Source organism: Zalophus californianus, chromosome 8, assembly GCF_009762305.2.
Source record: "Zalophus californianus isolate mZalCal1 chromosome 8, mZalCal1.pri.v2, whole genome shotgun sequence".
In the NCBI taxonomy this organism is placed as follows: domain Eukaryota; kingdom Metazoa; phylum Chordata; class Mammalia; order Carnivora; family Otariidae; genus Zalophus; species Zalophus californianus.
The window spans coordinates 122,401,923-122,428,451 of NC_045602.1; the positions used below are offsets into that span (position 1 = coordinate 122,401,923).

The 26,529-nt window shown below is 42.1% G+C and overlaps 2 protein-coding genes across 12 annotated transcripts in view; one reads left to right on the plus strand and one right to left on the minus strand.

The window, feature by feature from the left end:
• The window catches only part of PTPRT (protein tyrosine phosphatase receptor type T), a 1,164,533-nt gene that overhangs the window by 95,412 nt on the left and 1,042,592 nt on the right, over positions 1-26,529 (minus strand). For 9 of the 11 annotated variants that reach the window (XM_027622224.1, XM_027622220.1, XM_027622222.1 and 6 more), the window contains one exon: positions 1,530-1,720. In XM_027622224.1, coding sequence (XP_027478025.1) covers positions 1,530-1,720 — 191 coding nt within the window. The remainder of the gene's footprint in view (positions 1-1,529; positions 1,721-26,529) is intronic. The other 2 variants (XM_027622223.1, XM_027622215.1) reach the window with 1 other exon arrangement.
• LOC113937446 (S-phase kinase-associated protein 1-like) lies at positions 19,148-20,311 on the plus strand. Its single transcript, XM_035728874.1, has one exon. It carries the CDS (start codon positions 19,152-19,154, stop codon positions 19,641-19,643), a length of 492 nt encoding a protein of 163 aa, XP_035584767.1. The 5' UTR covers positions 19,148-19,151; the 3' UTR covers positions 19,644-20,311.

The window sequence follows — 26,529 nt, forward strand, 5'->3', positions numbered from 1 at the left end:
GGCAATGAGACAATCTCTTTCAACTATTATCCCAATTTCCTCCAAAACTTGTAGACTGAGCATATGAAAAATGCTCTTTTCCTTGGACCATATTTGAAATTAAATGTACGTTCTCTTGAGCTGGTCATTACTCCTATCCATTGACATAAACGTTTTTGTTCCCGTAAGTGTGTCAAACATGCCCCCTGCCACCGTGTTTTATACTCTCCTAGTGTTGGGACCAGACCGGCCCCTTATAAATCACCTTATCCAAACTCTCCACTCAACTAATAAAGAATCTCAAAACTCAGGGAGCAAAATGATAAGCTAATATCACACAGTTTATTGTATTGGAATCTGGCTGTCTGGATCCCCAGTTTAGCACAATTTCATGACCTCACACAGCTTGTGAAACTGCTTTGTAAGCTTTTTCTCAGAATATAGTCTGAGAGATAAACTTAGTCTGCATTATCAAGAATTCCAAATGTGTAGAGTCTGAGTCAATGCGTTCCCACTGCACACAGTGTATAATTGAAGCAAGCATATTTGGGGCACATGCTGCATGTGAAATAAAAACCCACAAAAAACTAGTACATATAACTCAGAGCCTGGCATACAGTAGATGCTCGAAAGATATTTTGGGAACGAAGGAGGAGAGGGAGAGAGAGAGAGGAAAAGGAGAATCAAAGAAAGAAATGCTTGTTTTCAGAGCTGGCTTCAGGAGGAGGCTTGCAAAATTCCTCTGGGGGCGTGAGGTGCCCTTTAGTTCAAGAAAACATCTTTTTTTTTTTTTTCAGGAAAACATCTTAATGAATTTTTCCTATTTTATTTTACTCTTTGTAAAAGGTGAGGCCTAATGGGCAAGGTCTGAAACAAAAGAAGGGAGACAGAGAAAGCTGAGTTGTTCTGCATAATAGCGAGGGGAGTGTAGGAATTCTTTTCCAGGCTGCTGGGAAGAAGAAGAAGAAGAAAAAAAAGGAAGATTTTGAGGACACCACAAAGGACTTTTGGGAGGCAGTGGACAGACATGTGTCAGGAGACCAGAACCTCAGGAGGGCTTCTATTCAGGTACTTCCTGTACTTTGCTGCAATCCTTCTCTTATTCCCCAAACCTCAGTAACAACCACTACTCACAAAGTCCTTTGCATTAGAGATGCTCGGGGGAGGGAGGAAAGGGATGAGCAGGGGCGAGGAGAAGGTACAGAGAGAGAAGGCAGCAGACACCAGACGTGATACTGACTTGGTAGGGGTGTGGGATGGGTGTTGAGCAGCAGAAGCCAGATAACGAGGCCAGAGCAGGTCTCCCAGAAATCACTGGCTTTTTTTTTTTTTTTTTTTACACAACAGGTGGGATGGGGTTTGAGCCATTCTGTCTTCCTATTGCAGGAAAGTATGAATGCAAACTGATTCAGTATGTCTGGGTGGGGACTGAGATGGTGCCTCTCTAGCATGCCCCCAAAGTGATGCTGATGCTGCTGGTCTGGGGACCATACCTCGAGTAGCTAGGATTTAGCACCCCTAAAACCTCTGCACCCCGGTTGGTCTCTTACCTCATATTCCTCCTTGAACCCGTAGCCCTGGCCTCTCTTCATCTGGGTGATGTGCTGTAGCAGGTCAGCCACCCGGATGGCGGGCTGGAACTGGTCCCGGGGATAGCTCATCTCCACGGGGTCGCAAGCCCGGTAGGGGTGAGTCTGGATTGTGAGCGTAGGCTGGGACAGCTCCCCACGGCTGCCATCTGCTTCAAAGAGAAGGAGGCAAAACACACATCACCTATGAGAGTTTTGTCCTCTGTCCTCCCTGCCTCCCCCAGGGCAGGGGGAACTAACTCAGGACTCAGGTGATCAGGAAGCCACAGGAAGAACAAAGACACACTGCTTCCCCTTGCATGGCTGTGGAGGTCAATTTAAAAATCAAAACAACAAACCAACCAAAGAACACAATAGCCCTTTGGGTTTGTTTCTATTCCAAGGGTGCGTATCAGAGCAGAGACAAAATTCCAGGTTGGCTGTCATCCTCTGTCTCAGTCCTTGACAAAGGTGGTCTTGGCTAATCCTGGCCAACCCCAGAACAAGTGAGAAGCCAGACGGCTGTTTAGGAAGGAGGATGCCAGGAAATCATCTCTGGTGCCTGCCTGCAAGTGAGGAGAGCCCCAGGTCTCTGGAGATCAGAGCCACGTGTCTGCTCCTGCTCCATTTGCCTACATCCGCGAGAGGAACTGAAGCCAGTCTAGGAACCGCAACCGGGAGCAGGGACGCTCACCCTCTCAGCCGCTCTCTCCAGCTGCGGGCTCTGCAACAGCGATCGCCTTCTGCTTATGGTCTAGTTTCCCCACTGCTTAACACTCTCGATCCAGGAGTGGCGCCGAACCTACCTGTCAGGTAAGGAAGCCCAAACCTCTTCCTTTAGTCCTGCTAGCTTCTTCTCCCAGGCCTGGGTCCTATGCCCCATCTCCTTTCTCAAATCTCTCCTTGATGGAAGGTCTATGCTCTCCTTGATAATAATCCTCATACCCACTGAGCTGCACTGACCGGCCTCTGCGAGCTTGGCCACCCTGGAAACCATCCTGCTGAGGCTAGATGTGAATCCCCCTGTTCCCTTTGTACCAGAACCACCACATTCTTGCCCCACTGACTCCCCGGCAAGCATACCTTGCTGGTCTTTCAGGGCTACTTTGTCTTTCTCACAACCATCTAGGCTTGGTTTCCCACATCTCCTCCCAGAGACACGGACAATCTATGCCCTAGGCCCTCCTGGTGTGGCATGCATGAGGTGAGAACTGCCACATTTGATGCGACTCACCCCAGCGTTTTCAGGTCCCACAAGGTACCCATGCAGACCCCATTTGAGCCTATGCCATGTTCACTCCCTGGGAGGCTTTAGCATATATTCCTGACTTTCTGCAACTTGTCTTTTCAAAATTCATGTTTCCTTTAGCTTGTCTGTCGCTCATGTCACAATAATCCCCCAGACATTGATTCTGTATATAAAAATGAAATTTTCTATGTGACAGCAAGAGCAAAACTGTTCCAAGCAAGGAAAGGATTGCCAACGGAAAGATCTAGAGTGTATAGGTTTATGTACAAGGAGGAAGGACCTAGGTGAGATGTTAGCACAGCTTTCCTGACCGCCCAGAAGAAAAATACTGCTTACTTCTTCTGGGATCGTAGGTAACAGGTAGTACGTGTTCACTGGCATTGTTTCAATGTAGATCTTTGCAAATGTGGGGGTTGCTATTCTCCACCACACCCATGGGATCAGGAGTCAGATTTATTGAGAACTCACTCTCAACATGCCAGGGATGTGGTAGGCACTGGCAATGTGCAGCACACAGATTTCACCCTCAAGACTCGATAGTCTGGTATGGCCGACAGACCAGAAGAACCATCTGAAGCACGAGAACAGAAGCCAGAGAAGCCAAGCACGTTGAGGGAAGAGCAAGGAGGCTGGAATGGAGAGAAGGTGGTGGGTGGAAATGTGAAGGGGCAAAGCTGTAAGAGATGATGAGAGGTAGGTCAAGGAGGCTGTAAATGGGTGAGAATCTCCAAGCCAGTGGGCAGCTGCTGAAGGGTTTTAAGAAGAATTCCTCTCTTTAAGGACACACTATTTTGCTGCAGGTGTCCCAGCTGTCTTGACATGAGGCCTCCTTCCAGTGAACATCACTCCTGTGATGCTATGGTGGGCTTGGGGATGGGGAAGGGGCACTTGAGTTTGCTTCTCTAGATGCTGCACTTCACGATCCCCAGGACAGCATGAGCTGGAGTCTGTGCCCGGAGCCCTGTGTCTCCCACCTAAACCACCAGCGCATATGGGGACAGATGTCTTTGGAGACCCGTGGTCTCCCAAAGGCCCTGGGGCGTGGACTGCCTATGAGGCTGGCTCCCTGGCAGACAGGCATCTTGGGAATGGGCCCCTGGCAAATTTTGTGAGATGCCAAATGTTTCCCAAACCAATATGGATATTTTCCCTAAACACGATGCTAGACAGACTGTAAACTTGGTGTCAGCAAAACCAACACTGGAATGGAAAACAAATGCATTTGAAATTTAACAACTTGTATCGCTGTAACATTTGTAATAATGTCAACGCTGGTGCTAATGATGCTATGAAGACTCAGAACCAAGGGGCTTTCAAGGTTTATTAATTCAACTAGTTGGACTCCCTTTCCAATATATCTAACCTCACCTATTCCCTTATTAACCTCCGATAATGCAGAAGTGATGCCTTTTATCACACCCCATTTCACCAGACGCACTATACTTAATTTCCCATCATTAGGTTTAATGAAAACCCAATTTCACAACTCACTTCTCTCAGGAACCTACAAGTAATGCTACGTTTTTATCAGCCCCAATTAAAAAGCGTTATGATGTTCCTATTCGAGAGGGAGCCTTAAAAGTAATGTGCGATTCGGCTGCTAATTCAACAAGGGCGCTAGAATTCACATGCTGCTCATAAAATGTAACTCAAACCAGCTGGCCCAGGGAGAGAACACTGCTCATTTTTCTCCTCACTAGACCCTTAATTTTCATGCCATTTCAGCTTCTCATGTATGGGTCTTGCATGTTTATTTATCACGTAATCATATTTTGGATGTCTTCTGTACCTTTTCTATGGCCATTGCCTAAGCCTGCGAATTCCCCTGCAACTTTTGTGGCTGCCTGCAAGGGGCTTGTGGGTGACACGTATGAGATCCCCGGATCACCACTGTCCCTCTACCAGTTCCCCTCCCTTCTGGACTTGACCTTTCTATTTTTTTTAATCCCCCTGCTACCAGTCATTATTGATCTCCCCCCTAGCCATATATTTCCAATTACTTGCTAGGAATTGCCACTCCAGCTGGTTAACAAATATTTACTGAGTACCTATATTGTGCAGAGCACGGTGTTAGATACCGTGTACGTACAGGAGGGTGGAGGAAAGTGTGTTCAGTGGGAGATAAGCACGCCACAGCCCTTGCAGGAAAGAAGAGATAAGGTGTACATAAACAAGTCTAACAAAGGTGGGAAGGGACAGGTGCCCAGGAGGTGGGAGGGTGATGTGCTGCAGAGCTGGGAACCCCAGAAATGCTTCTCAAGCTTTAGGCACTCACACCCCAGCTCTGTGGTTTTTGCCATAACTATGTACAACCTACATCAGCTCTGTATGATAGAACTTCCCACAATGATGGAAATGGTCCAGATCTGTGCTGTGCAATATGATAGCCACTAACCACAAGCGGTTCCTGAGCATGTGGAATGTGGCTAATGTGACCCATGAACTGAATTTTAAGTTCTGTTTAATTTTAATTAATTTCAGTTTAAATATCCACAAGTGGTTTATGGCTACTGTATTGGGCAGCACAGATTTAGAAAAGAAAAAGGGAAATAGCACTTGAGTCACATAATAGGGCAGAGAGGTCCATGGAAATATAATGCAAGCCATATAAGTTATTTAAAAATTTTTTAAAAATTTAAATTCAACTAGCCAACATATAGTATATCATTAGCTCCAGATGTAGTGTTCAGTAATTTATCAGTTGTATATATCACATCACCTGCCCTCCTTAATGCCCATCACCCAATTACCCCATTCCCCCCACCCATCTCCCCTCCAGTAACCCTCAGCTGACCTCAGCCACAGCAACTTCTTGCTAGACAAGTCTCCAAAGGCAAGGGAAACAAAAGCAAAAATGAATGACTGGGACTTCATCAAGATAAAAAGCTTCTTCACAGCAAAGGAAACCGTCAATAAAACTAAAAGGTAACCTACGGAATGGGAGAAGATATTTGCAAGTGACATATCAGATAAAGGGCTAGTATCCAAGACCTATAAAGAACTTCTCAAACTCAACACCCAAAAAACCAAGTGATCCAGTCAAGAAATGGACAGAAGACATGAACAGACATTTCTCCAAAGAAGACATACAAATGGCCAACAGACACAAGAAAAAATGCTCCACATCACTTGGCATCAGGGAAACACAAATAAAATTTTCTTATAGCAATATTAAAGTAAAAGGAATAAGTGAAATTAATTTCAAAAATACATTTTGTTTGATACAATACACAAAATAGTATTTTAACATAGAGTCAGTATAAAATTATTAATGATATATTTTACACTCTTTATTCATACTAGGACTTTGAAATCCAATGTGTATTTTGCATTTACTTTAGTGTAATCTTATTTCAATTCAGACTAGCCATATTTCCAGTGCTCAACACCAACAGGTGACTGGTGGACGGTGCAGGTGGATATAGACTTATCCAGAGCCAAGTCAGGTTCTAAAGGGAACTGATTTAGAGCTACAGTGAACTTCAAAGGCACTGATCTAGTGGAAGGCAGCTCTAACACAGCACTGCCCAATAGGCCATTTTACGATGATGGAAACGTTCTATGTTTGTGCTGTTCAAGATGGTAGCCCCTAGCCCCCTGTGGCTACTGAGCAACTGAAATGTGGCTCGTGTGACTCAGGAACTGAGTTTTACTTTACATTAATTTCAATTTAAGTTTAAATAGCCACATGTGGTCAGTAGCTGCTGTACTGAATAGTGCACATCTATATGATTATGTCTTAAATTTTTTCCCACAACGTTCCACATTTTTAAATTTTATTTCATTATGAATGATAATCAAACATAAAATCATGGGTGCAATATGCCAGTTTTTGTTCCATGCTCACTAAAACGTTTACCTAACTATTTCAGAACTGGCCTGACCATGTCCCGTGAGAGGAGCATGATCTACCCCCTGAGAAATGCTGTGAGTCTGGGTCCCAGAATCAGACAGAATGGGGTTTGTATTTTTAATCAACCAGTTGTGGGCTGTGTGATCTTGGCCAAGCGACTACAATTTCTGAGCTCAGGGTTTTCATCTGTAACACAGGGAAGGTGCGTGTGAAGATTTGAGGAAAGACCGTCCACAAGTGTGTGGACGATGCCTGGCTTCTGTTAAGCAGTGAAGAAACATTAGCTGCTCTGATGTTGGACCAGCTCTGCTGATCGGCATGAGAGAATCTCAGACCAGCGAGAGCATCTGGGGAGTCTTTTAGGGCCTCTCTCTTCTTTCCTTCACAACACACTCCATGGCCATCTAAATATTTTACTCCATTCCTGCACGACTATTCCATCAGGTTCCTCATGGGTCTTTCTGCCTTCACAGTTCTTTTTACACAACTTTGATCAAGTCATTCATCTTAGCAGAAGCCTCCACAGAGTCCAGACAGAATTTCTTCACTAGCCAACCAAATTCCTGTATTTTCTATTTCTTATTTCATCAATCACAATTCCTCTCCATCCATGTGCCCATTAAGGCAGGAGAGCATGAAGAGTGGATGGGTAAATATCTGGAGACTGCTTGCTGAGAAAGGAGAGTCTGAGCCCAGAGAGAAAGTTGAGGTGGGGATGAGGCTGGCTCACCTGCTCAGAGTGGAGACGTGATTAGCACACAGTGGGTGCTGTGGCAACAACAGGTGTCAGGGTCAAAACACAGAACCTGAAGATAAAATCTGTCTTCAAATATGAAGTTCCACTTTCTAGCTATGAGATGTCAGATAAGTTACTAAGATCTTTATTTGTAACTGGCATTAGAGGTGGAGATGAACATCATCATCATCATCTAAGAAGGTCGCTATAACTTGTTAAATGGGGTCCATTGGAAGAAGCCTCAAGGTGGCACCTGGTTAGCAGGCAATGCCTCATTCTACCAAATATCAATAAAGCCTCAAGAAAACAAACTTGTAATAGCATTGAAATCTAAGTCTGTGAACTGACGTAGCATCAGAATTTGGGAGGAATATCCATTAATCATGTCAGTATCACACTGCCTATGTGCATAAAGATGAAGACTTCATTCTATTAAAACTTCTTAAAAATCTCTGAAATTGTATAAAATCACCTTTCACCTGACTCAACGTAGGGGAAGTTTCCCTCTAGAGTTGAAAGAGATTGCAATTTCTTTGGTGAAGCATCAGATGAAGTAGTTGGCTTGTGTTCAGGACCCACGTTGTAAGAGAAATTTATTCTGTATTTCCAAATTCTGGACTTCAACTAGGAGAAGTGTATAGATTTGTGACCCCTGAGGCACAGGAGATCCACACCCCCATCTCATATCACTCCGGATGTGCTCTCACTCAATGGAACAGTAGATGAGCTAACCTTCTCTTCAAATATGAAACTCACAGTCAGTACCCTTTCAGCCCTGGCATCTGGCAACCACTGCTCTGCTTTCTGTTGTAATAGTTGTTTCTTTTGGAATGTAACATATATGGAAACATACAGTACATAGTGTTTTGCAACTGTTTTTTCATTTAACAGGAAGCTTTTGAGGTTCTTCCATGTTGTTGCATGTAGCAGTAATTTGTTCCAGTTGCTACACATCCTCACCAACACTTGTTTGGTAAGGTTTTATTAATTTTAGGCATTCTAGTGGTTGTAGAGTAGGATCTCATTGTCATTTAAATTTGTATATTTTTATGTACCTATTTGACATTTATTTTCTTTCTTTGGGTGAGGTGTCTGTTCACATCTTCTGCCCATTTGTTTGTTTGTTTGTTTGTTTGTTTGTTTTTTTACCTTATTATCTTATTATTCAGCTGTATTGGTTGAGTTGTATTGAGTTGTATTATTGGTTATCTTACTATTGAGTTGTAATCTGGATACAAGCCCTTTATCATAAAAATGTTTTGGAAATCCTTACTCCCAGTCTGAGGCTTGCCTTTTTATTTTCTTAATAGTGTCTTTTGAAAAGAAAAAGTTTTAATTTTAATTAGGTTGAATTTATCAATTATCTTCTTTTATGGTTTGTTATTTTTTTGTTTTGTTTTGTCCAAGAAATCTCTGCCTAACTCAAGGCCACAGATATTTTCTCCTATGTTTTCTTCTACCGTCTCTCTGTTAACCCTGACCAAATGTATAGGGTTGAACTTGTAAAACTAATAGTAAATACAATGCCACCCCACCGTGCCACACTTTGAGGACATGAAATGGACATTGTATACTTGGCAGCTGACGCGATACACTTTGTTACGTGAAGTAACACTAGCCTGAAGGATAGAAAAGAAATATTTTACGTTTTTCTAATTTCCTTTTCTGGGCTCTAAGAATCAAAGACTAAGCAACCAATTATGGGGGGCTGGGCATCTCTGAGCCCTTTCTTCCCCTCAATCACATTCACTGGTGTCTGTGACATGGCAAAGACAAAAGAAGGTGGATAAAGACCCTTATACCCCAGAAAGCAGATTCAGTATTGGGAAAAAAACTGGGAGAGGAGCAGTCATGGGGAAGGTGACTTCTGGATTCACTTGCCCCTTCTGATAAAGACATCGATCCTCTTCTTTGTGGGGAGAACATGAATTCCTTCCTCCAGAGCAGTCACATCAGATGGAGGGATGGTGTCAGACAATCTGCAAAGGGATGGGGGCTCTGAACATCCATTACTCCTCCTGCTTAAGCCACAGGAAAAGGGTTCCCACCAGCAGGGCGGTGAGGACAACAATGAGAATCTGCTTGCTCTGTATGCAGCAAACACCAGTCCTGGAGAGATCTCTCTTCTTTTTTAAAGGTCAGTAAATTGTTCTAAAGGTAGAACAATTTACCATATTAAAAATAAGGAGAATGACACTCTGAAGGCTGAGAAAAATATAATTATCAGAAGAGAAAAAGCAGCCAGTGTTGACTATCTCCCTAACCACCATCTCCTACCTTCTTCCCTTCTGGCAGAACCCTCAAATTAGTTTAGGTATCCACACATTTTCCACATGACTCAGGTGGATGACCCACCCTATTCCTAGATCTAGGGGAAAATTCTGATTTCTTTGAGCCAATCAGGTGCTCTTAACCTCTTTGCCAATTTTTCAAAAATTTTTAGTGAGATAGGAGGGGGTTTCTATTAAGGGGCTTCTAGGAAAAGTTCCCTTACTTCTAAGATTATTCCAGTTGCCCCTCTCTCCCATTGGACATTACACCATTTGTGGGTTTGAGGCTTGGAACTGCTAAAGCAATCCTGTATCCATGAGGACAGCCAAGCTGCAGGCAATGCCAACATGACAGGGCAAAGTGGGGAGCTTATCAGGACTTGGGTCCTTAATGACACTCTTGGGCATCTCCTTCAACCAACCCTGGAGCCTGCTCTAACTCTTGCCTTCCAGTTCTGTGAGTGAACACATTAATTTATTGTTTAGGCCAATTTGTTTTTTTCCCCATCACTGGTATCTCAACCTACACAGCAGAAAACAGAAATGCATTTTAGATTGCATGCATTTTATTGGAAACACAATGCAAGAAAACACAGAAGAATAAAGGAAGCAGAAGATGAATGAGAACAGATTTTTCAAAATGTGGGTCAAGAAGCAACTAGGAAAAAAACTCACTGGGTGAGAAAAGGGAAGATTGTAAGGAAACCAAAATGCAATAAGCATTATTAAAGTGGACACTGGAGTCTGAAATGAGAATAAGCAACAGGCAGAGACTTGAGGTTTAAAACGCAGGGGACTGAGAACCAGGAGACTTCCATGCCCTGCGTACCTATCTGCTCATGCGTGCTCACGTGTTCAGGCACCAAAAAGTCATTTTCAGAGAACAGAAAACAAAGAAAAGACAGATAACTGGTGTTACTAAAGAAGATAACAATAAATGACAAAGAAGCAATAATAAAGGATATTTGTAAAAATAGCTCTTTGGCAGAATAAAAACAGCAATCTTCAAATGGAAAAAGTTCTCCGTGTACAACTTAAAAACAGAACAAATCTCCTGATGCTTCTGCTTAAATACTATGTGTGAAGAAGCACTCAGATAAACGTCTAGGCGAGAAAAAAATGGTTAGTTATAAAGGAAAAGTATGCGAACTCTATTTTCTGTTGCCCAAATTTAAATGCCAGAAAGTAATGGAAGAAAGTTTTTGAGGGAAAAAGGCTGTGATCCCCCAAATTATACACTGACATAAGTTGTTTTTTCATTTGTGAAGCTCTAGAAAGACATACCCTGCTACACAGATTCAGAATTTATACCTGCTTTGATTCTTTTCCAGAGGCTTGGGGAGGTGGAGAAATAAGGGGACAAAAATAAAAAGTAAAAACCCTGTGAGATTGAAGGAAATCATGTTATAAGATAATTGATTTGTTCAAAACTAAAGCCAGATAAACATAGATAGGAGCAGAAAAATCAAAAGAAATATGAATAAAAAAGAATGAACTACAAAAAAGAATTCTTAAAGAGAACATATATAAAGATGTCTGACAAAAAAATTCTTGGCGGAGGGCGGAGCAAGATGGCGGAGGAGTAGGAGACCTGGATTTCGTCTGGTCTCAGGAATTCAGCTGAATAGGGATCACACCATTCTGAACACCTACGAACTCAACAGGAGATGGAAGAAAAGAATAGCAACAACTCTCTGAACAGAAAAGCGACCACTTTCTGGAAGGTAGGACGTGCGGAGAAGTGAATCCGAGGCAATATTCGGGAGGATAGACAGCTGGGGAGGGGGCCTCTGCCGGCCGCTTCTGGCAAGTGCTAGAGCCGCGGAGCACAAAATCGGAACTTTTAGAAGCCAGCTCCACTGAGGGACGTCGCTCCAGTGGCTAAGCGGGGGGTGGAAACCTCGGGGGACAGTGTGGTCTCAGAACCCTCGGGGTCACAGAAAGACCGGGGGTGCCTGAGTGCAGCAGAGCTCCCAGGTATCGGAGCGGGGAAGCCGGCTGCAGAGACGGAGCAGAGGCGCGGGCTCTGAGCTCGGGGTTGCCATAAACTGTGATCCGCGGCCCAGTCGGGCCACTGCTCCTCCAGAAGGGACCCAACAAGCAGCAGAGCTGGGGAGACTCCCCTTCCTCCCCTGGAAGGAGCGGCGCGGGAGCGCACCGCAGGGATCTGCTGAGTTTGGAGACTCCACACGGGGTCGGGTGCCAGAGATAGAAATGCTCGGTCACAGGCCGGGTGAGCACGGAGTGCGGCCAGAGACCGGGGACACGGGAGTGACTGCTTTTCTCTGGGGGCGCACTGAGGAGCGGGGCCCCGAGTTCTCGGCTCCTCCGGCTGGAGATTGGGAGGCCACCATTTTTGCCCTGGTCCTCCAAAGCTGTACCGAGAGCTTGCAGGGAACAAAAGCTCCTGAGAGTAAACCCGAGCAGCTTGCTTAGCCCGGACCGACAAGGGCGCGGCAATTCAGCCTCCCGCAAAGACATTTGGGAACCACGGCAACAGGCCCCTCCCCCAGAAGATCAACACGAACAGCCAGCAAGCCAAGACCAAGTTTACCGATCAAGGAGAACGGGAGAACTCCAGCTCTAGGGGAATATTGCACAAAGAATTCATGGCTTTTTTACCATGATTCAGAGTTAATTTTTCAGAGTTCATTTTTCAGTTTTTCAGAGTTAATATTTTTAACTGGTTTTTTTTTTTTTCATTTTTATTTTTCCCTTTTTCAACCAACATCTTATCAAACACTTTTTAAAAAAACATTTTTTATTTTTCATTTCTAGAGTCAAATTTTATCCTTCATAGTAGTTACCCTTATTTTTGGAATATATATGTAAGATGTTCTCTCTTTAAAACCTTGAGATACAGTTTCTTCTAACAGATAAAAATATAACCTAAATCTCTAGTGTATGGCTTTGTTCTAGTCTCCTGCCTGATCACATTCTATCCCTTTTTTTTCTTTTCTTTTTTTTTAAACCTTCTTCTTCCTTTTTTCAAACAACTTCTTATCGTATCAATTCCTTTTATAAAATCTTTTATAATTTTCATCTTTACAGTCATCTTCCATCCCTTCATTGTATCAACCCTTAATTTGTACATATATAAGTCTTTCTTCCTTCAAAATTTTAGGAGGCACTTTCTTCTAACAGAACAAAATACACCCAAAATCTAGTGTGTGACACTGATCTATGCACTAGCCTGATCATATTTGATCATATTGTTTTTTTTTGTTTTCTTTTGTTCTGTTTTTGTTTGTTTTTATGTTTTTCTTTTTCTTTTTTCTCTTTCTTTTTTCTTTCTTTCCCTTTCTTTTCCCCTGGTTAAAGGTCTTTTCTGATTTCTATAGAGTATATTTGCTGGGGACGTTGTTAACCGGTTAGCATTTTGTTCTCTCATTCATCTATTCTCCTCTGGACAAAATGACAAGACGAAAAAAATCACCTCAGCAAAAAGAACAAGAGGTAGTACTGTCAGCCAGGGACCTACTCAATACGGACATTAGTAGGATGTCAGACCCAGAGTTCAGAATCATGACTTTAAAGATACTAGCTGGGCTTGAAAAAAGCGTGGAAGTTATTAGAGAAACCTTTCCAGAGAAATGAAAGAACTAAAATCTAACCAAGTCGAAATCAAAAAGGCTATTAACGAGGTGCAATCAAAAACGGGGGCACTAACTGCTAGGATGAATTAGCAGAAGAGAAAATCAGTGATATAGAAGACCAAATGATGGAAAATAAAGAGGCTGAGAAAAAGAGAGATAAACAACTACAGGATCATGAGGGCAGAATTCGAAAGATAAGCGGTAACATAAGACTAAGCAACATTAGAATAATTGGGATCCCAGAAGAAGAAGAAAGAGAGAGAGGGGCAGAAGGTATATTGGAGCAAATTATAGCAAAGAACTTCCTTAATGTGGGGAAGGAAGCAGGCATCAAAATCCAGGAGGCACAGAGAACCCCTCTCAAAATCAATAAAAATAGGTCAACACCCCGACATCTAATAGTAAAACTTACGAGTCTCAGAGACAAAGAGAAAATCCTGAAAGCAGCTCGGGAGAAGAGATATGTAACCTACAATGGTAGAAATATTAGATTGGCAACAGACCTATCCACAGAGACCGGGCGGGCCAGAAAGGACTGGCATGATATCTTCAGAGCACTAAACGAGAAAAATATGCAGCCAAGAATACTATATCCAGCTAGGCTCTCATTGAAAATTGAAGGAGAGATAAAAAGCTTCCAGGACAAACAAAAACTAAAGGAATTTGCAAACATGAAACCAGCCCTCCAAGAAATATTGAAAGGGGTCCTCTAAGCAAAGAGAGAGACTAAAAGCAGCACAGATCCGAAAGGAACAGAAACAATATACAGTAACAGTCACCTTACAGGCAATACAATGGCACTAAATTCATACCTTTCAATAGTTACCCTGAATGTAAATGGGCTCAATGCCCCAATCAAAAGACACAGGCTATCAGATTGGATTCAAAAACAAGACCCATAAATATGCTATCTGCAAGAGACTCAATTTAGACCCAAAGACACCCCCACATTGAAAGTGAGGGGGTGGAAAACCATTTACCATGCTAATGGACACCAAAAGAAAGCTGGGGTGGCAATCCTTATATCAGACAAATTAGATTTTAAACCAAAGACTGTAATAAGAGATGAGGAAGGACACTATATCCTACTTAAAGGGTCTATCCAAGAAGAAAATCTAACAATTGTAAATATCTATATCCCGAACATGGGAGCAGCCAATTATATAAGGCAATTAATAACAAAAGCGAAGAAACACATTGACAGCAATACAATAATAGTGGGGGACTTTAACACCCCCTTGACTGAAATGGACAGATCATCTAAGCAAAAGATCAACAAGGAAATAAAGACTTTAAATGACACACTGGACCAAATGGACTTCACAGACATATTCAGAACATTCCATCCCAAAGCAATGGAATACACATTCTTCTCTAGTGCCCATAGAACATTCTCCAGAATTGATCACATCCTAGGTCACAAATCAGGTCTCCACCGGTACCCAAAGATTGGGATTATTCCCTGCATATTTTCAGACCACAATGCTTTGAACCTAGAACTGAATCACAAGAGGAAAGTCAGAAAGAATTCAAATACATGGAGGCTAAAGAGCATCCTACTAAAGAATGAATGGGTCAACCAGGAAAGTAAAGAAGAATTAAAAAAATCCATGGAAACCAATGAAAATGAAACCACAACTGTTCAAAATCTTTGGGATACAGCAAAGGCAGTCCTGAGAGGAAAGTATATAGCAATAAAAGCCTTTCTCAAGAAATAAGAAAGGTCTCAAATACACAACCTAACCCTACACCTAAAGGAGCTGGAGAAAGAACAGCAAATCAAGTCTAAACCCAGCACGAGAAGAGAAAGAATAAAGATCAGAGCAGAAATCAATGAACTAGAAACCAAAAGAACAGTAGAACAGATCAACGAAACTAGGAGCTGGTTCTTTGAAAGAATTAACAAGATTGATAAACCCCTGGCCAGACTGATAAAAAGAAAAGAGAAAGGACCCAAATCAACAAAATCATGAATGAAAGAGGAGAGATCACAACCAACACCAAAGAAATACAAACAATTATAAGAACATATTATGAGCACCTCTATGCCAGCAAATTAAATAACCTGGAAGAAATGGGTGCATTCCTAGAGATGTATCAACTACCAAAACTGAACCAGGAAGAAATAGAAAACCTGAACAGACCTATAACCACTAAGGAAATTGAAGCAGTCATCAAAAATCTCCCAAGAAACAAAAGCCCAGGGCCAGATGGCTTCCCAGGGGAATTTTATCAGACATTTAAAGAAGAATTAATACCTATTCTCCTGAAACTGTTCGAAAAATAGAAATGAAAGGAAAACTTCCAAAGTCATTTTATGAGGCCACCATTACCTTGATCCCAAAACCAGACAAAGACCCCATCAAAAAGGAGAACTACAGACCAATATCCTTGATGAACATGGATGCAAAAATTCTCACCAAAATACTAGCCAATAGGGTCCAACAGTACATTAAAAGGATTATTCACCATGACCACGTGGGATTTATCCCTGGGCTGCAAGGCTGGTTCAACATCTGCAAATCAATGAACCTGATACAATACATTAACAAAGGAAAGAAAATGAATCATATGATCCTCTCAATAGATGCAGAAAAAGCATTTGACAAAGTACAGCATCCTTTCTTGATCAAAACTCTTCAGAGTATAGGGATAGAGGGTACATACCTCAACATCATAAAAGCCATCTGTGAAAAACCTACAGCCAATATCATTCTCAATGGGGAAAAGATGAGAGCTTTTCTCCTAAGGTCAGGAACACGGCAGGGATGTCCACTCTCACCACTGCTATTCAACATAGTATTAGAAGTCCTAGCCACAGCAATCAGACAACAAAAAGAAATCAAAGGCATCCAAATCGGCAAAGAGGAAGTCAAACTCTCACTCTTTGCAGATGATATGATAATGTATGTGGGAAACCCAAAAGACTCCACCCCAAAACTGCTAGAACTCATACAGGAATTCAGTCAAGTAGCAGGATAGAAAATCAATGCACAGAAATCAGTGGCATACACCAACAACAAGACAGAAGAGAGACAAATCAAGGAGTTGATCCCATTTACAATTGCACCCAAAACCATAAGATACCTAGGAATAAATCTAACCAAGGATGCAAAGGATCTGTACTCAGAAAACTATACAATGCTCATGAACGAAATTGAGGAAGACACAAAGAAATGGAAAAACATTCCATGCTCATGGAATGGAAGAACAAACATTGTGAAGATGTCAATGCTACCTAGAGCAATCTACACATTCAATGCAATCCCTCAAAATACCATCCACTTTTTCCAAAGAAATGGAACAAATAATCCTAAAATTTGTATGGAACCAGAAAAGAGTCTGAATAGCCAAAGTAATGTTGAAAAAGAGAAGCAAAGGTGGCAGCATCACAATTCCAGACTTCCAGCTCTATTACAAAGCTGTCATCATCAGGACAGTATGGTACTGGCACAAAAACAGACACATAGATCAATGGAACAGAATCGAGAGCCCAGAAATGGACCCTCAACTCTATGGTCAACTAATCTTTGACAAAGCAGGAAAGAATGTCCAATGCACAACATTGCTCAGCATTAGGGAAATCCAAATCAAAACCTCCATGAGATATCACCTCACACCAGTCAGAATGGCTAAAATGAACAAATCAGGATATGACAGATGTTGGCGGGGATGTGGAGAAAGGGGAACCCTCCTACACTGTTGGTAGGAATGCAAGCAGGTGCAGCCACTCTGGGAAACAGTATGGAGGTTCCTCAAAAAGTTGAAAATAGAGGTGCCCTATGACCCACCAATTGCACTACTAGGTATTTACCCCAATGATAGAAATGTAGGGATCCAAATGGGCACATGCACCCCGACGTTTATAGCAGCAATGTCCACAATAGCCAAACTGTGGAAAGAGCCAAGATGTCCATGGACGGATGAATGGATAAAGAAGATTTGGCATATATACCCAATGGAATATTATGCAGCCATCAAAAGGAAAAAGATTTTGCCATTTGCAACAACGTGGATGGGTCTGGAGGGTATTATGCTGAGTGAAATAAGTCAATCAGAGAAAGACACGTATCATATGACCTCACTGATATGAGGAATTCTTAATCTCAGGAAACAAACTGAGGGTTGCTGGTGTGGTGGGGGGTGGGAGGGAGGGGGTGGCTGGGTGATAGACACTGGGGAGGGTGTGTGCTATGTTGAGCGCTGTGAATTGTGTAAGACTGTTGAATCACAGACCTGTACCTCTGAAACAAATAATAAACATTATATGTTTAAAAAAGAAAGATAGCAGGAGGGAAGAATGAAGGGGGGGAAATCAGAGGGGGAGACGAACCATGGGAGATGATGGACTCTGAATAACAAACTGAGGGTTCTAGAGGGGTGGGGGTGGGGGGATGGGTTAGCCTGGTGATGGGTATTAAAGAGGGCATGTTCTGCATGGAGAACTGGGTGTTATACGCAAACAGTGAATCATGGACCACTACATCAAAAAGTAATGATGTAATGTATGGTGGTTAACATAACAATAAAAATTCACAAAGTTAAAAAAATATATTATCGGGAAGAAGTTCTGTATATGGTTCTGCATATAATGTAAATAGAATATTCAAAATAACTTCGAAGAACATGTTTGGTCAGTTACTTGAAGTAGAAATAATAAAGAAAAGTGAGTTGGATAGTTTTGATATTCTTGCCAACATGAAAAGCGCTGACATCAGGATGGCTTTGGAGAGGAGTTTGAGCAGAGGGAAAGACTGAGATTGTATAGCAAGAATGTAAGTTATACACAGAGGGATTGAGCTGCAAGCACGAGAACCATCAGGTGGCTCCTGCAGGTCATTTCCATGTTTGGAAGAGTGACAACCAGCATAGATAAGAATAAATAAAACTGAGTATTGGCAGAGCCATGTTGGATCACCTGCTCCCATCCCTAAACCGTCACTTAAAGGAAAATCTGGGCTACAGATGATGAACTTATCCTCATAGTACACCTCAGTTGGTTGGGATTGCTAGCAACTGTGGCAGTCTTCCACCTAGAAAATTGTGGAGTGGTTGAGGAATCAAATATAATGAGGGAAGAAAGATTTTAATCAGAAGGGCTGAGAAACTCCCATTATTCTTTGAAGACAGAAAAGTAATGAAAATTATATAAACTTTGACATAAATACACCTGAGTGAGGACGCTGACACCGTCACTTACTGGCTGTGTGACTGGGCAAGTTACTTAACCTCTCTGAACCACAGTTTCCATAAAAACTTTCTGGCTGATTTCACTGAAAAATGAAGATAGGAAGGGAAAACCAAACATTGTGATTTATAATTGTTAGAAGTGCAATGCATCTGAGGTCAGCACAACAGAAGAAGGGATGGACATGGCCAGGGCCCTCGTATATGCTACCCCTCTCTCTCCATAACATCTGAAACAGTGTCTTCACATCTCCCTGAATCCCCTCCTGTTTCTCCATGTTTTGTTCTCTACAGTGAGGCATGATAATTTTTCAGAAGTCCAAAGTTGAGCATGTCACCTCCCTGCTGAAGCCATTTACTGGCTGCCCACTGCCCTTCAGCTATATTCCTGATCATTAGTATGGCTTCAAGGCTCTGACCTACCAGGTTTCCACCTCTCTCATCTGCCTCATCTATGTCCCACTGCCCTGTGCTTGCCAGACTGCAGCCAGGCAAGTTCTTGTCCACCTGAGAACCTGTACATGATTCCAACCTGGAATGGTTAACCTTCTTGAGCCTTCCAAGGTCAAGGGGACTCCCATTCATCCTTCAGAGCTCAGCTCAAGTACCACTTCCTCGAGTAGTGGCCTTGTTCTCCACCTTTCTTTTCTCTTATCTGGGGCCGCTCTGTTCTTGTCAGCCTACAGCCCGCAGTCTGCCTGAGACCGAGCACCATGCCTTCGATTAAGTTGCAGAGTTCCTATGGAGAGATATTTGAGGTTGATGTTGAAATTGCCGAACAGTCTGTGACTATCAAGACCATGTTGGAAGATTTGGGAATGGATGATGAAGGAGATGATGACCCAGTTCCTCTACCAAATGTTAACACAGCAATATTAAAAAAGGTCATTCAGTGGAGCACCCACCACAAGGATGACCCCCCACCTCCCGAGGATGATGAGAACAAAGAAAAGCAGACAGATGATATCCCTGTTTGGGACCAAGAATTCCTGAAAGTTGACCAAGGAACACTTTTTGAACTTATTTTGGCTGCGAACTACTTAGACATCAAAGGTTTGCTTGATGTTACATGCAAGACTGTTGCCAATATGATCAAGGGGAAAACTCCTGAGGAGATCCGCAAGACCTTCAATATCAAAAATGACCTTACTGAAGAAGAGGAAGCCCAGGTACGCAAAGAAAACCAGTGGTGTGAAGAGAAGTGAAATGTTATGCCCGACACTGTAACACTGTAAGGATTGTTCCAAATACTAGTTGCACTGCTCTGTTTATAATTGTTAATATTAGACAAACAGTAGACAAATGGCAGCAGCAAATCAGTTGTTTAAGCAGAATATTGTCCTCCTTGCAGGTGTAGTTTGAGTACAGATTCCAAACTTATGGCTGAGTTTCTTCTAGTATGATCAAAAGTTTCTTTTTTCTTTGCTCTAAATAAACCTGAACTGTGGGTTCTCTGTAGAAGGTGGCATTTTGGGCTTTCCAAAACTCTCTTTGTAAAGCGATTTCTGCCTAGTTTATTGTCTAGTTAACTTTAGTTTAATGACCTTTTAAAAGTTGGCATTGTAAATAAAACAAGTTGAAAAAAGTTTTCTGAAATAGAATTAACAACATATTCTCTTTATTCATGAGTTGGAAACTGGAAAAAGGCTACCTGAGGTAAATGTTTTGAGTGGGGTTATTAGGATGTCTTCCAGCTTCCTGGAGTCAAGGAGTACCACTGGTATGGATTAGCCTGTATGTAGCAGGGCTCCTTTAATTGGATCTAAGGACTTGTTTTTGCATTTTTAATCCTCAGCTTTGAATATGTTGGCTAGAGACTCAGTTACTACTCAGTTTGTGATTTTGGGGGGAATATAACTAGCGAGTCTGTTAGCTTTTCGATTAAAAAAGACAACCCATGTGGTTATGTCATCTTATAATCATTGATCCCATGTGGGGGAAAGTTCACACTACTTGCATGTAAAAAATAATTTAACCTTTAACGTTAAAAACCTAGAAAGCATCCATCATGAATGCAAGATACTTTCAATAAAAAATAAGTTATGTAGTAGGTGGTAAATGGTTTGCTTTTGTGTACTTAACTGTGTCTCTTCACTGACTAGTAAATGAGTTAAGTATATGTACGGCTCTGTAGCTGGAGACAGCTTGCAGGCAGTTCATGTCCTAGCTCGCTGGGGCTGCTGACCTAACCCTTGGGTTCTGATAGACTTGTGTCTCTTCTGACTGTCATGATCTGGTTCCCTGGAGCCAGTGCTTCAGTTCTTAACTGGTGCACGTGGCCGCACAGGACTGCACTCATTGTTCCCAGCCTCTACCCTACAGTCGAAGGAAGTTTTCTCAGTGCTTGAGATGGCTCACAAATTGTTATGTCTTTTTTGTTCCTCCTTGTGCTCCTTTTTCTCTTGCTTTCCCATTTAGCATCATCTGTATTCACATGGAGTCCTACCGCATTCTCTTCGTGTTTACCGTGAGCTGTTTTGGCTCAGATTATTCGCTGACAGTACTTTGCCTTTATACTTCACTTCTCATTTGCCCTGAATCTGTATCTTGTTTAATAAAGTCCCATATACTGTCAAAAAAACAAACAAACAAACAAAACAAAAAAAACCAAAAACCACTTCCTCTTCTAGAACAGACAAACTGATCATGGTAGGGAAAAATATCCAGACTGTGGTCACCTACTGGGTGGAGTGGGGGCAGGGTTTGACTGGGAATGGGCATGAGAGGTCTTCCTAGCCTGCCTTTATATTATTAGGGGTTTGGGCTGCACAAGTACATGGAATTGTTGAACTCATGGGATCGAAAGCTTAGGATGTGTGTATTTCTTTACATGCAAATTTTACCTCAAAAGAAAAAAAATAGAACATGGAGGCTGCATTATTGATATGCACAGTGTAGTATTCGGGAAAGGGAAGTGTATTGATGCCTGAAATTTCCTTTGCAATGCATAAAAATTCAAGACGGATTGAGGGATGGATCGATGGGAAATAGGTGATAAAGTAAGTGTGGTAAAATGTTAACAGTAATATTTAGGTGATGAGTAGCAGATGGATGTTTACTAAAAAAAAAAACCAAACTATTAACTTTTCTGAATGCTTGAAGATATCAAAGAAAACATTTCTGTCTGCCCCTCTCCCTATCTGAGAGTATCATGTTAGATCCTAACAATATCACCGTCATGAATCACAATGTATCTTCCTGAACACAGATGTCATCTCCACGAATTACAATAATTAATAGTGATTAATAGTTCGAATAATCAATAGTGAAATTATTTATTTATTTTAATGTTTAGAATCCTTCTCTAGACTGTAAGCTCCATGACGGCAGGTGCCATATCTCTGTTGTTTACCACTGCATCTCTAAGATCTAGTGGTTGCTCAGTAAATATTTGTTTAGTAAGTATACCTGCCTCTCTAAAATCCATCCTCCATTTTGCTGATAGATAAGATGCTTGTTTTCAAGGTTCATCTCTCATGCCTTTTTACGTCTATGGTGAGAGTAGCAAGATCTTCATTTCCTGCCTTGGTTCCATCAGCCTTGATGGGTGTAGGCAGCAAGAAGCCACATTTATCCAAATGCATTTCTTCCCCAGATAGGCTTCTGGTGATTTTTGTTATATCCAGATCCAATGTGCTTCTCTCATAGTGAAGATTGTCAGCTTCTCTAGAACTCCAGGTTGGACTGGACATGATCTGGAGTTTCTCAGTGTCTCCACGGTTGTGCTCATACTAAAAATTGCCAGCCCAGCATTTTGTGTTGGGTATGCATCGCTACACTCCAAGACCCCCCATCCTCATAGGAAGATGTGTGATGGGAAGAAAAAAACCTTAAATAATGCCCGACACTGAAAACATGGCTTGTCTTATTTTCTCTCTCATTCATCAAAATCGTAATAAGACAAAGGTATGCAAAACAGTTGCAGAGTAATACTTAGCTAAACTAGAAAAACTCAATTTTGACAGGTTTTACAATCTTTAGGCTGACAGGTGACTTTGTCTTTCATTGATGTGTAAGAAAGAGAAAATGAAATGACTAAACTTGTCTGGGAGAAAATTTAAATGTGCAACAGCTGTTTGAAATGAGTTTACCATTGTACTGGGTAGATAGCAGTCTGCTTTCTCTGTTTCAAACTATGCCCCTGGATACTTAAGCAGTTTGTGGATATAATAAACCACTAAGACAACAGTGCATTAACAGAATGGGAATAGCACAGTTTTGGTGTTACAAGACCTGAGTTTTCATCCTGGTTTTGCCACTAAATTGTCTTGTACAATTACTTTCACCTTCGTGGATCTTTTTTTTTTTTAAAGAATTCATTCATTCATTCATTCATTCATTCATTCATTGAGAGAGAGAGTGCATGCGTGTGCACACAGGGGAAAGGGAAGAGGGGGAGAGAGAGTGAGAGGGAGAAAATCCCAGGCAGATTCTGTGCTGGGCATGGAACCAACACTGGGCTCAATCCCAGGATCCTGAGATCATGACCTGAGCTGAAACCAAGAGTCAGACGTTTAACAGACTGAGCTATCCAGGTGCCCCACTTTTGTGGATCTTAACTTTATTTATTTATTTTTTTAAAAAAGATTTCATTTATTTATTTGACAGAGAGAGACACAGTGAGAGAGGGAACACAAGCAGGGGGAGCGGGAGAGGGAGAAGCAGGCTTCCCTCCGAGCAGGGAGCCCGATGTGGGGCTCGATCCCAGGACCCTGGGATCATGACCTGAGCCGAAGGCAGACCCTTAATGACTGAGCCACCCAGGCGCCCCTGGATCTTAACTTTAAAATCAGGGAGTTGGATTAGACCGTTGCTTCTCAAAATTTAACGCACATTATCTGGAGATAGTTTAAAATGCAGATTCTGATTCAGAGGGCCTGTAACGTGGCCTGAGTCTGCATTTGTAATGAGCTCCCAGGTGATACTGATTCTGCTGGTCCATGGACCTGTACTTTGAGTAGCAACGGATTAGAAGATCTCTCTAAGGGAATTTCCAGTTAAATACAATTTATGTATTAACTGTCCTAGAGTTGCTCATAAGAAAAGCAGGGGCTCTTGGGTGGCTCAGTCTGTTGGGCAGCCAACTCTTGATTTCAGCTCTGGTCATGATCTCAGGATCCTGGGATCAAGCCCCATGTTGGGCTCCTCACTCAGCATGGAATCTGCTTGAGATTCTCTCTCTCTGCTCTCCACCCCCAACTCACAGAGAGCGAGTGCACTCTCTTTTTCTCTCTAAAATAAATAAACCTTTACAAGAAAAAAGGCCAACACTATCCCTTCTGCTCTTAGTGAACAGATGAGGTACTACAGCTTAGTACTGTTCAAAACCTACCAAACAACAAATTTCAAGCAACCAGAGCTGATGGCTTTTGCTCTGAAAGAACAGATATCCAACATTTCTCTCATAAGAGCTAACAAAGCAATGTGTATCAAATGTGTGAACTAAGCAATGCATAGGCAGTGTTGTGAACTAATAAAGCACATCACAGTTTAGCCTAGCAGGCCTCAGCTGCTGAATTACTGAAGTTGATCCCTGAAACGGCAACCTACTTAGTTTAATACAGTGGATCCCAATCTTGCTGCTCTACAAGAGTCACTCGGGGAGCATATGAAATAGAGATCTCTTACTTCACACTCTGGACCTAAGAATTCAGGAGCTTTAGTTTGGGCCAGTCATGTTTGGGAACTACTGTTATAACCATATGATGGGGGAACAGGGCGATGACTTGGGGCCCGAAAGGAAATTTTGACTCAATTCCTGATGGAAAGATGGTAAAGAAGAGCAATTCCACAAGCCAGCTTCTCCAGAATCCCAGTGGCATATTCTAATGGTAATGAAGGTGTATGGGTCACAAGGGAATCACTGTTTTAGAAAAGCAGCCTCTGAATAGGATGGTAAAGCTTTAAGGACCCCTGAAAGTTGCAATGAGAAGTTTTCACCGTAATTCATTTTCTTTTCTTTTTTTTTGTCTGTAGTAATGCATCAGAAGAACTGGGGTTAAATGCTGGCTGTACTATTTATTAACCAAGAGGCTTTTGGTAAATTATCGTAACATCGTACATGTCAAGCCATGTAGTCTCTATTGCTACATAAGAAATGACCCCCAAACTTAGCAACTTAAAATAACAAAGATCTACTACCTCACAGTTTCTATGGATCAGAAATCTGAGTGCAGCTTTAACAGGTACTTCTGGCTCAAGGTCTTACATGAGGTGGCGTTCAAGCTGTCTGCTGTGACTATGGTTGCATCTGAAGACTCAATGGGGAGGAATCCAATTCCAAGTTCACTCATGTGATTGTTGGAAGACTGAATTTTCTCATCGGATATTGGAGTAAGGGTCTCAGTTCTCTGCAGGCTGTTGGCTGGAGACCTCCCTGAGTTCCTTGCCCAGTGGATCTCTTCCTAAGCACAACCCCCAACATGGCAGCTGGCTTCCCACAGAGCAGGTTAATGCAAGAGTGAGAGAAAACAACCAAATGGAAGCCACAGTCTTTTTATAACCTAATATTGAAAGTTATATCCTAATACTCTGTCATATTCTATCATTACCAGCCAGTCACTAGACCCAGCCTGCATTCAAGGGAAGGGATTTTTGCATGAATGTGTAACAGGAGGCAAGAGTCACTGGGGCTATCACAGAGGCTGCCAACCATAAACTCCAGTGTCACTCCACAATGAGTGAAAGCCCTCAAAATAATGCAAATGAAAGGGGATTTACAGACATTACAGCAATATATATGTATAGGAGTATAGTAATTTATTTCAAGGAGTCCAGTGAAAACTCTCCAGCTAATTTTACTCAGCTTTGCCAAGTATTCTGAGCCTCTCAGTTAATGAAGGTTCTTTAATTCTTGCAAGGCTCTAAACTACCCTCTCTACAGTCTTCCAAAGATTTTCCCACCATCTGATACTTCAAGAGAAATAAATGGTTTAATTTTCCTTACAACATGAATTGCCACTGACAACAATCTTTAATCATTAAAGAGTTAACAGTGCACTTTGAATTGCTTTACCCAGATAAAAAATTCATTCCCTAAGTAAATGAATTAGCCACATAATTGACAGTCAATTCCAGTAATAAAACACTAATTAAGTGATTCTGCTAAGTAAAAATTGCAATGTGATGAATTTGCTAAACAATGGCCTAACTAATAAATTTCATGCTAAATAAATGGCTTGGAATGGTGACTAAACACCATGTCTAGGGTCAGTCAAAAAAGCAACCATGCTTTTAGAAAACAATGACAGAAATGACTGTACCAGCTAACATCCCTAACAGCATTACACTGGGCTCCTTGCCAAGCAGAGACCAAGTGAATAAGTGTGAATGGGGTAGACGTACTAGATTAGGGGGTGGGGGCAGGGAAATCACTATGGATATAGAATGGGTGAGAAACCTAAATGAGAACTTGGAATAGTCTAGTATAGTCACACTGGAGTCATAGCACAACCCAGCATTGGGCAAGCAGAGGCAGGATTCAATGCTAGACCTTACTGGGCTAAGTTCGGAATCAGCACCAAGGAGAGACCCTGGGAGCAGCGGCTTCAGGAGAGATTTCTATCAATGTGTATGTTTTATCATGGACAAGGAAGCTGAAGGTTAAAAAGCTTGCTCAAAGCTTCAGAAGGCTAGCATGGCAGTAGGACTCAATCCTCATAGGTATAATGGTATGTGTTGTCCTTTAGAAGCATCTTGGGTTAATCCCATTTACAATGATGCCTTCTGGAAGGATTTAGATTCAGAGAAGTCCATGCTTCCCTTGGGCTCCACTCATTTGGATTTTCAAATCCTATACAACAAAGAACAGTGCAGGCTTTTCATCATTAAAACCTTGTTCTCTAGACCCTTGAGCTGGAACAGGGCCTTGGTTTCCTTGCTTTTCCTTGAATACATCAGGCATCTTGGGAGCCTCTAGTAGGAACATCCTTCCCTGATTTTCCCAGACATTGGGATGATCCATAAGGAAATAAAGTTGGAGAAGGGTAAGCAGTGCGTGGGGTAGGGAAAGAAAAACCAGAAGCACAAAGCCCTCCGGAAGAGAAAGAGAAGGTCGTGAGGGGAGAGACAGCAGGGGCCACACAGTAGTTC

Excerpts from the sequence above, each read along its gene's own strand:
- LOC113937446 (XM_035728874.1), top strand. The coding sequence starts at position 19,152 with ATGCCTTCGATTAAGTTGCAGAGTTCCTATGGAGAGATATTTGAGGTT.